Here is an 11,935-nt window from a genome sequence, read left to right as displayed (position 1 = left end):
CCCGCTTCAGGACGTCACTGAAAGCGAGAGGACAGCATCTTGGCTGATCCAGCTCTTTCTTTAGATAACTGAATTCAACCAACCGAACAGGATCGACTCCTCTCTTTCTCTCGCAGCCCTCCAGCCACCAAAACACGGCCAAAGGAGAGGGATGTCACAGCGGAAAGAAAGCCAGTCCGCCTCGGTCTGCCTGGGAAACACGCAGTGCGCCGCCGCTCCTCACGCTTACGCGCCGGGTATCTACTTCTTTTACGCGCTCTCCGGAGTCAAGTTGGTCCAATTTTGGATCTATTGACTATTGATCCGTCCCCTCTCCGTCGGCGGCAACAATGCTTCCTAGTCCGGTCATAACTTCTTCCACCACGCCTTTTTCTGTGAAGGACATTCTGAAGTTAGAGTTGCAGCAACAATCTCAGCAGCACCAGCTCCAGTACATCTCCTGCTTCGGTCTCTCCGGTGCGCTGTCGCAGCCGGGAGCCTTCCCAAACAAACCCCACCGCTCTCACTCGCCGCCCTCCTGCATGCTGGCCGGCAGGGACAGTCCAAGTCCCCTTAGCTCGGGCCTCTCGGAGAGCGAGGACAGGATGTCCTACCTCAACGCGCTGACGGTACCGGACCGCCTGGCGGGGTCCGGTCTGCCGGTCGAGATGTTCGGCAACCCGGCGCAGAGCCACTCTGCAGACCTCCGGCTGGAGACCGAGCAGGAGGACCAAGACAGCAGTGAGTACGGAGGCTGGCTTCACGAGCCCAGTGCGGTTGACGATGAAGCTGTAGTTTTTAATGGTAACTGCACGGATAATAGCCCGTCCAGGGATGCCAGAGGAGTAGATCCGAATCACAAGGGCAATACGATTTAAAAAATACTCGCCTTTCCTGAAAAACAATTACGGCCGATTCTCTAAACTGGCTCTATTAGATCATTCTGGAAAAATAACTGCCGCAAATTGACAAGGTATCATTTTGCTGATTCAGGTGTAAATGACTATAAAGCGATCCCCGAATAAACACAGAGGTAACAGGCCCCTCGGTGATTTTTGTTAATACTGTGAAATAAATGTAACATTACAACGACATATCCAGGCGTTTGACTGCTTATTTCCTCTGTCATGATACTATGATTTCTAAACAAAAACACTAACTGTAGGCTACATAGAAAGAGCCACACCTTGCACAATAGGAGCCCACAAAAAATGTTCTATGATTCTCAGTAGCTGCCGGCAGTTTAATTGCTGTTCATAATGACTGAAGGCATCTAAGTGTTCGTCTTTGTGCCGATTTATGTATTTTCAACTATCTTTATAAATCGATTCTTTATAAAACAGAAATATACGAAAGCACCTAAGCGCCATAATTGCAGATTCACAATTTCTCAGATTTAGCCAAATGAATGTGCATTTGGTGGCCACAGACCGTGTTTACCTTCATCTTTATATCCCATTCACGGTTGCTTTAAATTCACTGATGAATTGTTAAGGAAAATTTCATCCTAATCTACTCTTTCACTTACGTCCTCTTTGAAACCAGCTTTTTCCTAAGATTCCTAAGATTTCCTAAGAGGTAAATACTTGCAAAATTGTTGATAGGACAACTTCCAATCCAGTGCACTCACTTTTATATATATATATATATATATATATATATATATACATATATATATATACATATATATATATATACTACAACTACAGCTTCACCGTCAACCTCATATTTATATATATATATATATATTATATATATGTGTGTGTGTGTGTGTGTGTGTGTGTGTGTGTGTGTGTGTGTGTGTGTGTTTGCATAATGGTCAATATTATGGGAAAAATACTGCAAATTATAAGGAATTTAATTTTTAAAATCCGCAACAAAATTGTTTGCCTTGGAAGAGCTGTTTTTCTTCAACATTTTTAGGAAATTAAGATTTTTAAATAAGTGAGTTAATCTGGATGTCAGTGTAATGAAATTAGGAAATGGTGGCGTGTTGGATAAATATTTAAAAACACTGAGTGATTAACACGTCTTGTTTAAGCTTTGATGTGGAGTTGAATTGTCCTTTATCGGTGCAGACAGCTGCGGTGTGTTGCGGGGTGAGTGTGAGGATCCAGATTCGGAGAAACCCGCCACCAAGCAGCAGAGGACCAGGAGGAAACCCCGCGTCCTCTTCTCCCAGGCTCAGGTATTCGAGCTGGAGCGGCGCTTCAAGCAGCAGCGCTACCTCTCCGCCCCGGAGAGAGAGCACCTGGCCAGCTCCCTGAAGCTCACCTCCACCCAGGTCAAGATCTGGTTCCAGAACAGGCGGTACAAGTGTAAGAGGCAGCGGCAGGACAAGACCCTGGAGATGGCGGGTCATCATCATCACCACCACCACCACCACCCACCGCCGCCGCCCAGGAGGGTGGCTGTGCCGGTGCTGGTCCGGGACGGGAGGCCTTGTCTGACTGGATCCCAGAACTATAACGCTTCTTACACGGTCGGAGCTCCAAACCCGTACAGCTACAACGGTTATCCAGCCTACAGCTTCAACAACTCGGTGTATACTAACACTTACTCTTGTACTTATTCCAGTTTACCTGCTCTGCCGCCCAGCAACACCACTGCTAATGCTTTTATGAACATGAATTTGGGAAACCTTGGTGCACAGACGCAAAGCCAGGCTCCCCAAGGACCAGTGGTCACACCCTGCCAAGGAACCCTGCAGGGCATCCGGGCATGGTAGCGCGGTCTTTATGCGCAGTCCCAGCTGGGGGAGACTTCTCTCGGAGGGCCGAATGGACCCAAGCGCTCAAATCCGGCCCACTGATGCAACAAGGGGAGCACAATTCCTAACTCCGTGGCCCTTTACGGAAAGTACAGGCCGGGTGGCTGTAACTCAAGGCAGGGCCTATGAGGAAAACCCCAACCCCGCTAACCGAGATACCAGGCCTTTATCTCTCTGAGCCACAGTGGATAGAAAACTTTTTGAACCTGCTGTTGAATATTTGATTGTAGGACTGAGTGTCGTCGATGTGAAAAGACTGTGCGTAACCTGGCCTGTTGTGGTTCAAAATGGATGTCAAGTGCGTCACAATAAAGGGAAATTGTGCGGACGTTTTCATACAAACATACATTTTTTTATCCATACAGTATAGCCCATAATTCATTAATTAATTATCCAGTCAGACAGCCCCCCCCCCATTAAAAATGCATTGCAAACAACGATATGGACCACTATTGCTAGATAATGAAATCGTATAAAGTATTATGCTTTTTTTTCTTTTTGACAGTGTGATATGTGTTTGGCCAGTAGCCTTTATTTTTACTCTGAAGCAGCTGATAATGATGAAATTAAATGATACAAGTGATTGTATTGTACTGTGCTTTGTGTGTGTGTGTGTGTGTGTGTGTGTGTGTGTGTCTGTGTGTGTGTGTGTGTGTGTGAGAGAAAAAGAGAGAGACGTTTCTGATCTTGTTACGAAGCGCGTCGTATTAAATTTCAACATTCATATGAACTCAAATGAATTAATGCTGAGTTAGGTTTATTCCTCATGCATGTAGTTTCTCATCGTCTCATGTCGTTTCCCAAGCCAAGAAAGTTTTTTTTTTTTTTTTTTTTCTTTTTCTTTTTTTCTTGGGAGAAAGCTTATAATAGACTTTGGTCTGAGACAAGAACCAGAAACAGAGAGAATTTGGAGGCGAGCTAATGTCCGGACAGGATTCACAGATGGACATTAACCAGACAACCAGCATCCTCGGGACCCACAGAGCGAATAAACTCACAGAGTTTTGGATGATAAATATTGTTGGAAAATGTCTCCTTTTTGATGCATGACGCTGAAATATATAATTGCTATTTTTCAAAACAAATATGACATTATATACTATACTCCAAATAATAATTATAATAATAATAATAATCTTTATTTAATCGGGTAATCTGAAGATATAACCCCATCAGTAACTTTATAGTAATTATATCACAACTATTTAATAATTATCCACATTTTCACTCACTTACTTGAGGGCTCACACACACACACACACACACACACACACACACACACACACACACACACCGCTGATTGGAGACGGACTTAAACAAACACCTTCACCTCCGAGACATGGTCGAATACGCAGACACCATTAATGGAGACGAATGGCAGCGCCAACTGAGCGTTAGCGTCCCCTGATAGCCTCGCTGACCACTTCCCCCTGGCCACTGCGCTGCCGGTGGGACATACCTGGTGTCAGCTCTAAGTGCCGCGGAGTCCCAAGTGTAAATAGAGCTGGCGACAGGACGGCGATGCCTGAGGACGCGGCCTGGGCCGCGGCTCCTCTGACAGGCGCGCTGCGATCGCTATCTCGCGCTTCCAAAGATAGCAGCTGGGCTCATCGCCGCGCTCGGCGTGGAGTTTCCCAAAACAGAGTCTCCCGTGGCGACCGCTCGAAGGAGCTCGCACAAAGAAACGGGGCCCAAATATAGAGAGAAGAAAAAAGGTGCGCGGAGAAGCTGGAGAGAAAAGGCTCTCCCATTAGATGCCCCCCCGATTTCTACCCGCCCGCCAACATGGCAATGGATGGATACGGAAAAGCCAATTTATCTCAAATTTGACCTTGTATATTAGGACATCATCATTCACTGTAAAACGATTACAAATTTAATTGGGCTTCTGGTAAAATGTATAATAAATTTGGATGAAAGTACTGAGCGCATGCATGTTGTACAGACTGCAAAAAAGCCTCTGAGACAAACTTGTGCTTTTGCCCTGCATAAATAAAATTGGCCGGAGACTTAATGCTACTCGGCTGTGGCACACGATGCATCACGAGACCAAGACTCGAACGTGATTCTTCCTTTGCGGATGGCGGAAAGGTCTGGTCTGTTCTCGCGCGAGCCTCGCCGCGGCACCCATTTTCAGTTGCCGCCGACAGGGGAGAGATTTAGTGGCCGCACACGCGGGAGCTTCGGTCAGTCAAGACGGCTGACCCCGGAGGCCCGTGTGCGCGTCCAGGAGGGAACCACTTAGCCGGCGATAGAAAGGGAGGCTGGAAATAGATCACGCGGCGGGCGCGATGCTTACAGCTGCGGGCGAGCAGGCGAACGGGGAACGCTGCCTCGTTCAGAAATCAACACTGGCGCCGTTTATAATAGCGAGCAGGGTTCATGGTAATGGGCTAAAATCCCCACGTGGTTTTGCTGAATTAAAAACGTGACATCTTGTAATGGTGGTGGTGATGACATCTCGCGGTTTGCACCCAGGTAAGTGCGCTAGAACTCCCGTGCGTCCCGTCCAGATCTGTTTCGACTCCCTGGAGCTGCGTTGCGCCCAGCGACGTCTCCCTGTTTGTTCAGAGGGAGAAAACAAAACACACACGGAGGAGGCAGATCACTGCATCTGTCATCGCGTCTCCTCACTGAAAGGATAGGCCTGCTGATTGTGTAATGCGCCTCTCAGTGCGTGTGTGCGTGTGTGTGTGTTTGAGTGTGTGAGTGAGAGAGAGAGAGAGAGAGGTGGGGTGGGGGGCATGCATCGTGACCACACGGCGGCGCTACGCACCTTTCTGAGGAACAAAGGTTGGAAGTCTCTTTTCACAGTAAAATACTCCAACTATGGTTCATCTCTGTCTTTCATTGAAGTTACTCTGTCATCGTGGGTTTTGTTGACAAACATTACGTATTAATGCATCATGGCCTCCAAAATCGTAGGTTAACAAACTTCCATAATTTTACGCATAAACTAGAAGGACTGCTGAAATTCACAAATATGAAGAATAGCATGTTATATTCTGTCAACATTCAACACCGGACTGAAGCAAATTTAGCAATTTTAAATCAGGATGCTCCTAGAATGAAATGGAAGTTCAAATTTTACGCATGTGATTTTCTTACCACAGTCAAAATGTGATAAATATCGGGCGGACACACAGTAGCTGAAACAGCTCCATTTTTCAAGAATACTTGACACGCTGGGTCTCTAACCCATGTCTAATATTTGGTAATATTAAGTAAGATTTGCTCAGCGGGGTCTAATTACTCTCCCCACCTCCACATGGCCTATTTAAACAGGCTCTGACAAATGTAGCTATATGGAGCTATGAAACCGTCTTAAAACAAATCGTGTCGTTCGTAACGTGTGCTAATAAAAAAAAAAAAAAAAAAAAAAATCACCTCACCGAGGTGAACCACCTCCTCTGCGCACTCAGCGTACCTCGTCCCCGGTGAGAGCGCAGAGCCCAGACACCAGGATGAAGCTGGGCGGTGCGAAGGAGTGACCGGGCAGCGAAAACAGCCTATCACGCGTTCACTGGAGCCGCCGCTGAGCATGTTGTACTAGACCTGACAGCTCCTGATGCAGGGCTGTTCATTAGCAGACCGAAGTTTGCTCACCACAATTAAATTAGAACAATCAAAGGAAAAAGGTCGAATCAGTCAGGACGCCTGCTTCCGAGTGGCCAATCTCTTGATGCCTCCGCATAAATCGCGTGCGAGCGCGAGGAACTCTCCGGGCCCTTGTTTTAGTCATGACGTTAAGTTTTTCGTCCTTCTCCATCAAAAGTATCCTCACCGGACGTGATGCCGGGGGGAGGCCCGCCACCAGGAGCAGAGAGGAGCCCTGCGCAACAGAGGGCGGCATCTGCAGCGCGCATGACGGCGCCAGAGTCCCCGGCGCGTCTCACCACGACGCGGAGGGGAACCGCATGCAGCCGGAGAGACTTCCCCCCGGTCTCGGGCTGCCTTTTGGAAACCTCCGATGCGATACCTACGGCGAGGAGGCCACGGGAGAGGAAACTGAGCGCAAAGCGGGTGAGAAGTTTCATTCTATTCGGCTGAATGAATTTGTAAAGATTCTGCGATTTTACGCCTCAACGAATATAACAATAAGAGGACTTTTTTTTTTTTGCATTTAGATCGAGTTTGCACAAACTGGTATCTTGAAATAAGATAGATAAAGTCACATAATTTAAGAAAAATTACTTGTAAAACCCGATAAAAATGTGCTCTGGAAACAGGAGCAATTCGTCTCACCTCACTGGCATTTTTGTCTCATCTTTTTGAGATAAAATATGGTTTCAGTGCATAACAGACACATTATGTGATTCAGCAGTATTTACAGGGATTAAATGAATGCATTTTTACGAAATTAAAAACTAACTCTGATGGGCATATTTGGATCAGAGAGAGAAGACTGAGGGGCCAGTATGACCATATACTTTTTTTTCTACTTTTTTTCTACTTTTTTTTTTTTTTTGCATCGTTATATTTTGTTGTTTAGACAAAGATAGTCAGGGCTATGGGAAAACAAAACCATAAAAGCAAAAGGTTGTGTTGCAGAACCCGAGGGTTGCGCTTGCAAAAAACGTGCGCCCGAGCCTCATTGTTTGTTTCATAATATCCTCTGAGTTTGTGGCAGTGTGAAAGAGGCAGAAGAGGAAACCTCAGGTTGCTCAACGTCAGCACCATGTTGTTGAAGTGACCCCTCGGTGGGCAGCTGACCTTGGCTGAGAGAAAACACGCTCATTGTCGTCACGCATTTCTATTGTCTTTCCTTGGCGCCGCAGACCGGCAAACACACCGCGTGGGTCTAGATGAACGGCAGAAAGGCGAGGCGGAGGCAGAGGAGGAGGGATACCACGACGGCGGGGAGAAGGTCGGCTGTTCACCCGAGGAGCGGCAGTCCAGGCCCGGTACCAAGAGGCGCTCCAGGGCGGCCTTCTCTCACGCGCAGGTCCACGAGCTGGAGCGCCGCTTCAGCGCGCAGCGGTATCTTTCGGGTCCCGAGCGGGCCGACCTGGCCGTGGCCCTGAAACTCACGGACACCCAGGTTAAAATCTGGTTCCAGAACCGGAGATACAAAACCAAACGGCGCCAGATGGCGGCCGAGCTGGCGGCGTGCAGCCCGCCAAAGAAGGTAGCGGTCAGAGTGCTGGTGAGGGACAATCCGAAGCAGTGCCAGCACGCGAATGGAGTACTCGTCCCCATGACTGTGCCACTGTGCCAGGCCTACCAGTGCTACCCCTACCTGCAGTACTACTGCCAGCCCTGGAGCACGAACAGCATGGCGCGCAGCGGGATGCTCTGAAGCTGTCTCTGGTGAATCCATGACTGCAACAAGTGTCGCTCCTAATACAAGGTGCCTGAATGTGTCCTAGCCGTTGGCGGCTTTCCGTTCAGGCAGTGGATGGTGCGTTTATGTGCGCAGAGTCCTTTCGTCACACCTTTCTGAATGCTGTCAGACGGATTGAGATTGGACAGTTGGCTTTTGTTTTTTTTTTTCTTTCAGAAAATATAGCTGATTTTCAGTTATGGCTACTGTTTGTCTTGTAACCAGAAGTCAGTCTGGCCTTTTTTTAGTTCCCTTTTAAAGCAAAACAACATCTGAAACTGACCCGCTATTCAGAGTTTATACAATGCATACATTTCTCACCATGACCAGTTAAATGTAGGGATAGGCCTATTCTGTGAATTGTTATAATCAAGGTACATTTAGAAAAAACATATTTAGCCTATATAAGATATAGTCAGACATTTTAAACGTTACCTTGCAGTGAACATTAGTTTGGGTATATTGTGCAGCTCTTTTGAGACTGTCAATTGTTTAGATTATTTCTGTGTGAAGAAATCTTCAGCAGTTAAGACCGAGATTTGAGTGTGGTCATTATTTTTGTAATGATTTACAAGGGGAAAGAAATAATTTAAAAAGTTCAAACTTTTTTCTCTGATCACCTGGGTAGTGTTCTCATAACCTTACCCATCTACTTCATCTAATATTTGCTCTATGTAATTATGGAATATCTATATTTCAGGGTGTCAGAAAAAGAGGACGGGTACATATTTCTTCTTTTTGCTAAGTGGAGGGTAGCTTGACACAGCTGAGTTTTTTTTTAATCACCTCAGACTAATATTTTAGCATTCCCTTGTGGGATTAATAATAATAATTTTAAAAAATGCTGTTTCAGTTGCAAAAATTTAATATTGAATCCCCTTTTCACAGTCTTTTCTGTACATTCCTATATATATATATATATATATATATACTATGAAGAAAAGAAAAAATGGTTAAAAGTGGAATTGAATGGGTAATCTACATCATATCCTACAGCTAAATGTATTTAGCTATTCTATATTATGTGATTTGTATTCATTAGCACAATTAAATTCAATTGGTCAATTTATACATGTACTTGAAATAATTGCAGTGGGTCTGAGAGGATGTAGCTGTATGTCATTAATTATCTACAAACTATCTAGAAAATATATTAATGTTAATATAATGAATCAGGTCCCTTTTAATTCACAGAAACAGCTCCAGATTGGGTGCCTCAAGAGCCCATAAGATGATCTATATGTTGCTCCCCCCCCCAAACGACTGCCAGGAACAGTCCATTTTAAGCGACCAGGCAGAGTAGAAAGGAATCCTGAATTTATACAAACCCAACAAGAGAAAGTAGCTTTTCTCAACGTGTGAGAAGTATGACCGACACTCTGACATATTCCGTAGGTATTTATTTTATTTATCTTTATTGATCAAGAAACTCAATGTAAAAGCTGCAAGAACACATTCTTTACATGAGGTTGACGGACCTTTAGTAACCGTTTGGAGAATATGTCCCTTTGTGTATTGGGGTTGTTTTCTTTTTCACACAGCACTAAAAATCTGATTAAAAAGCAGTTGAGCTGTGCACAGACAGCATGAAAATAAAATTCACTGTTTGCCCTTTAAAAACTGTGTGTGTGTGTGTGTGTGTGTGTGTGTGTGTGTGTGTGTGTGTGGTAGGGGACATGTGATACCCTTCTAGTTCCAGACAAAGAACTGCAGACAATGACAAACTGATCTGAAGCCTACTGATTTTAGTATTACACAAAACTACTCCAAATTTTTACCGACTCAGCCAATTTAGATAATTAGATAGATATTTAGAAGGTGTACATGAACTGTTTTGTTTTTTGTTTTGTTTTTTTTTAAAGTTGTGTTTTCTATGTGTGTAAAGAGTCCCGAGCAGATCTACTCTCTACTCTGTGCTGCATGAGTCATAGAGGGCCAATAGACCGTGGGGATGTTGCACCATCCAGTCGGGCTGAACAAGACAGCACACATTAATCATGTTTTACTGAAAAGACTACACCCTCATCCCAACGTAATATACACAATAGCCACACTTGATGGGATAAAAAAAACATTATTCTCAAACGAGGTGACTGGTGCTTTTGGTAGAGTTCTTAACTGATTGTACTTTACCAGCCACTTGGCATTAACTGCCAGAATTGTGTGGCACAAATGGAGCCTGCAGAACACACAGTCTGCCCTGACTGATGCACCACCGATAAACAGATAAAAGAAGTTTCATGTGGCTAGGAATCTGAAAAAATAGCTATACAGTACTTGTGCAACATGTTCGGTGATATCACTTTCACGCCCCAATGTCATCACGTACAAAATGCTAGCAGGTATTCGCCTACACCGAGACAGGTATGTCTGTATAAGCCCGGCAAATACTATTACTACAATGTCCCAACATTAAAGGCTGTGACATCAAAGAAATGTGATCTAAAATAGGTACTTCCTGTTTCCCACAACAAGCTACATTGGCCCGAAGGTTCACCCTGTGCCATTCGCTGGCACCAACCCAAACCTCGTTTATCTCCTATATCAAAACACCACTTCAAGTTATCCTAAGTGGCTGGCATTCTGGACAACAGGTTTCTGGGTGGAAGAAATAACACGTCTCCTCTTGACTGTCTGATTGTAAGTTAGCAGGGCACCATTAAGTCTAATTATTTTTTATTTGCACAGGGTGTATTTGCTATTCAAAATTTAGATAACTAAGATTCTGAAACATAAAAGGTCAGGGTATTGCACTGCGGCTCCAAAGTATGCCACTTTCTATGAGCTCTGATTATTCACATTGTGCTGGTGCATGGTCGCTCTTGTCATTGCTGTCGACCGTGACTAGATAAGATTTTTTCTTTTCCTGCACCCAGTGTGTGATGTCACATAGATGTAAATTTCCACAGAGAACAAAGAAAGACGCTGAAAAGGAAAGGTGACTGTAATACAACCCAGGATGATCTTGATGGCATGGACCTCATCTATAAATGAGGTTCAACAATAGATTTGTTTTGTGGAATGCCACTGGTTGTTTGACTAATGCTTCTTGCCTTGTCTGACGCCTTTGTCATATTCCCAGATCTCGGCAACTGTGTGTACAATTTTATCATTAAAGACAGGAATGATGACCACAAACCATGAAAATAAGACCCCAGTTGTAATGAACCAGATTGGCCTGTCGGTCTGTCAGTCCACCGCTTTGCTCTAGACGAAAATATCTCAAAGACTATTTGATGGATTTGACTTAGATGATCCCCTGACTTTTCTTCTAGTGCCTCCGCAAGTTCGACATTTTTAGTTTTTAGTGAGATTTCCTCAACGATGATTGAATATATTGCAATATAATCTGGTATACCCCCCCCCCCCCAATACACTACCACCACCACAACTACCACCATCATGTCAAAATTATATCTTGTCCAATTCTTTGTTTTATGATGAAATACCTGAGTTTCCACTGGAAAAGAAGTGGTGAGCGAGTGAACCATGGAGTGATTTCAGACCGAGCCTTAGTCTTGCTCCTTTCAGTTCAGCAACTGTGGAACTGGGTAAGTCGCCTTTCTCCAGTTATTGCTAAGACAATCTCAGCAGGACTAAAACACACTGCTGACACAAAGGATAACATACCAAAATATGAAACCTGTATCCTCTGTCCACTGCGTAATTATCTCTAAATCACTTTCAGTTCACAACCATGTCAATTCTTTAACTGCCTTTCTGGCGGGGAATGTGTCCCGGCCAGTAGGCCACTGAGCCATCAAGCATTACTGTATCTATAAATATGTGATGCTAAGGTATGTAAACTTTTTGAATTGTGCTTTATTTATGTGCCTCCCCATGAATAGGCTCATAAAGCAGAG

The 11,935-nt window shown here is 44.8% G+C and overlaps 2 protein-coding genes across 2 annotated transcripts; both read left to right on the top strand.

Annotated features, from left to right (window-relative positions):
• Positions 1-3,142, top strand: nkx2.3 (NK2 homeobox 3). The gene is made up of 2 exons (XM_040139522.1): positions 1-720; positions 2,058-3,142. The coding sequence occupies exons 1-2, from the start codon at positions 330-332 to the stop codon at positions 2,705-2,707; spliced, it is 1,041 nt and encodes a 346-aa protein (XP_039995456.1). The 5' UTR covers positions 1-329; the 3' UTR covers positions 2,708-3,142.
• A 3,514-nt stretch (positions 3,143-6,656) lies between these two features.
• nkx3.3 (NK3 homeobox 3) lies at positions 6,657-9,619 on the top strand. The gene is made up of 2 exons (XM_040139608.1): positions 6,657-6,772; positions 7,528-9,619. Exons 1-2 carry the CDS (start codon positions 6,667-6,669, stop codon positions 8,046-8,048), a joined length of 627 nt encoding a protein of 208 aa, XP_039995542.1. The 5' UTR covers positions 6,657-6,666; the 3' UTR covers positions 8,049-9,619.
• Positions 9,620-11,935: the final 2,316 nt, after the last annotated feature.

Source organism: Xiphias gladius, chromosome 11 (genome assembly GCF_016859285.1).
Source record: "Xiphias gladius isolate SHS-SW01 ecotype Sanya breed wild chromosome 11, ASM1685928v1, whole genome shotgun sequence".
NCBI classification, from domain to species: domain Eukaryota; kingdom Metazoa; phylum Chordata; class Actinopteri; order Istiophoriformes; family Xiphiidae; genus Xiphias; species Xiphias gladius.
This window is presented reverse-complemented; position numbering and strand designations above follow the sequence as displayed.

Coding starts and splice junctions, on each gene's coding strand:
- nkx2.3 (XM_040139522.1), top strand. CDS start 330: ATGCTTCCTAGTCCGGTCATAACTTCTTCCACCACGCCTTTTTCTGTG. Junction 721..2,057: donor GCAGGAGGACCAAGACAGCA/GTGAGTACGGAG, acceptor TTATCGGTGCAG/ACAGCTGCGGTGTGTTGCGG.
- nkx3.3 (XM_040139608.1), top strand. CDS start 6,667: ATGCAGCCGGAGAGACTTCCCCCCGGTCTCGGGCTGCCTTTTGGAAAC. Junction 6,773..7,527: donor GGAAACTGAGCGCAAAGCGG/GTGAGAAGTTTC, acceptor TTGGCGCCGCAG/ACCGGCAAACACACCGCGTG.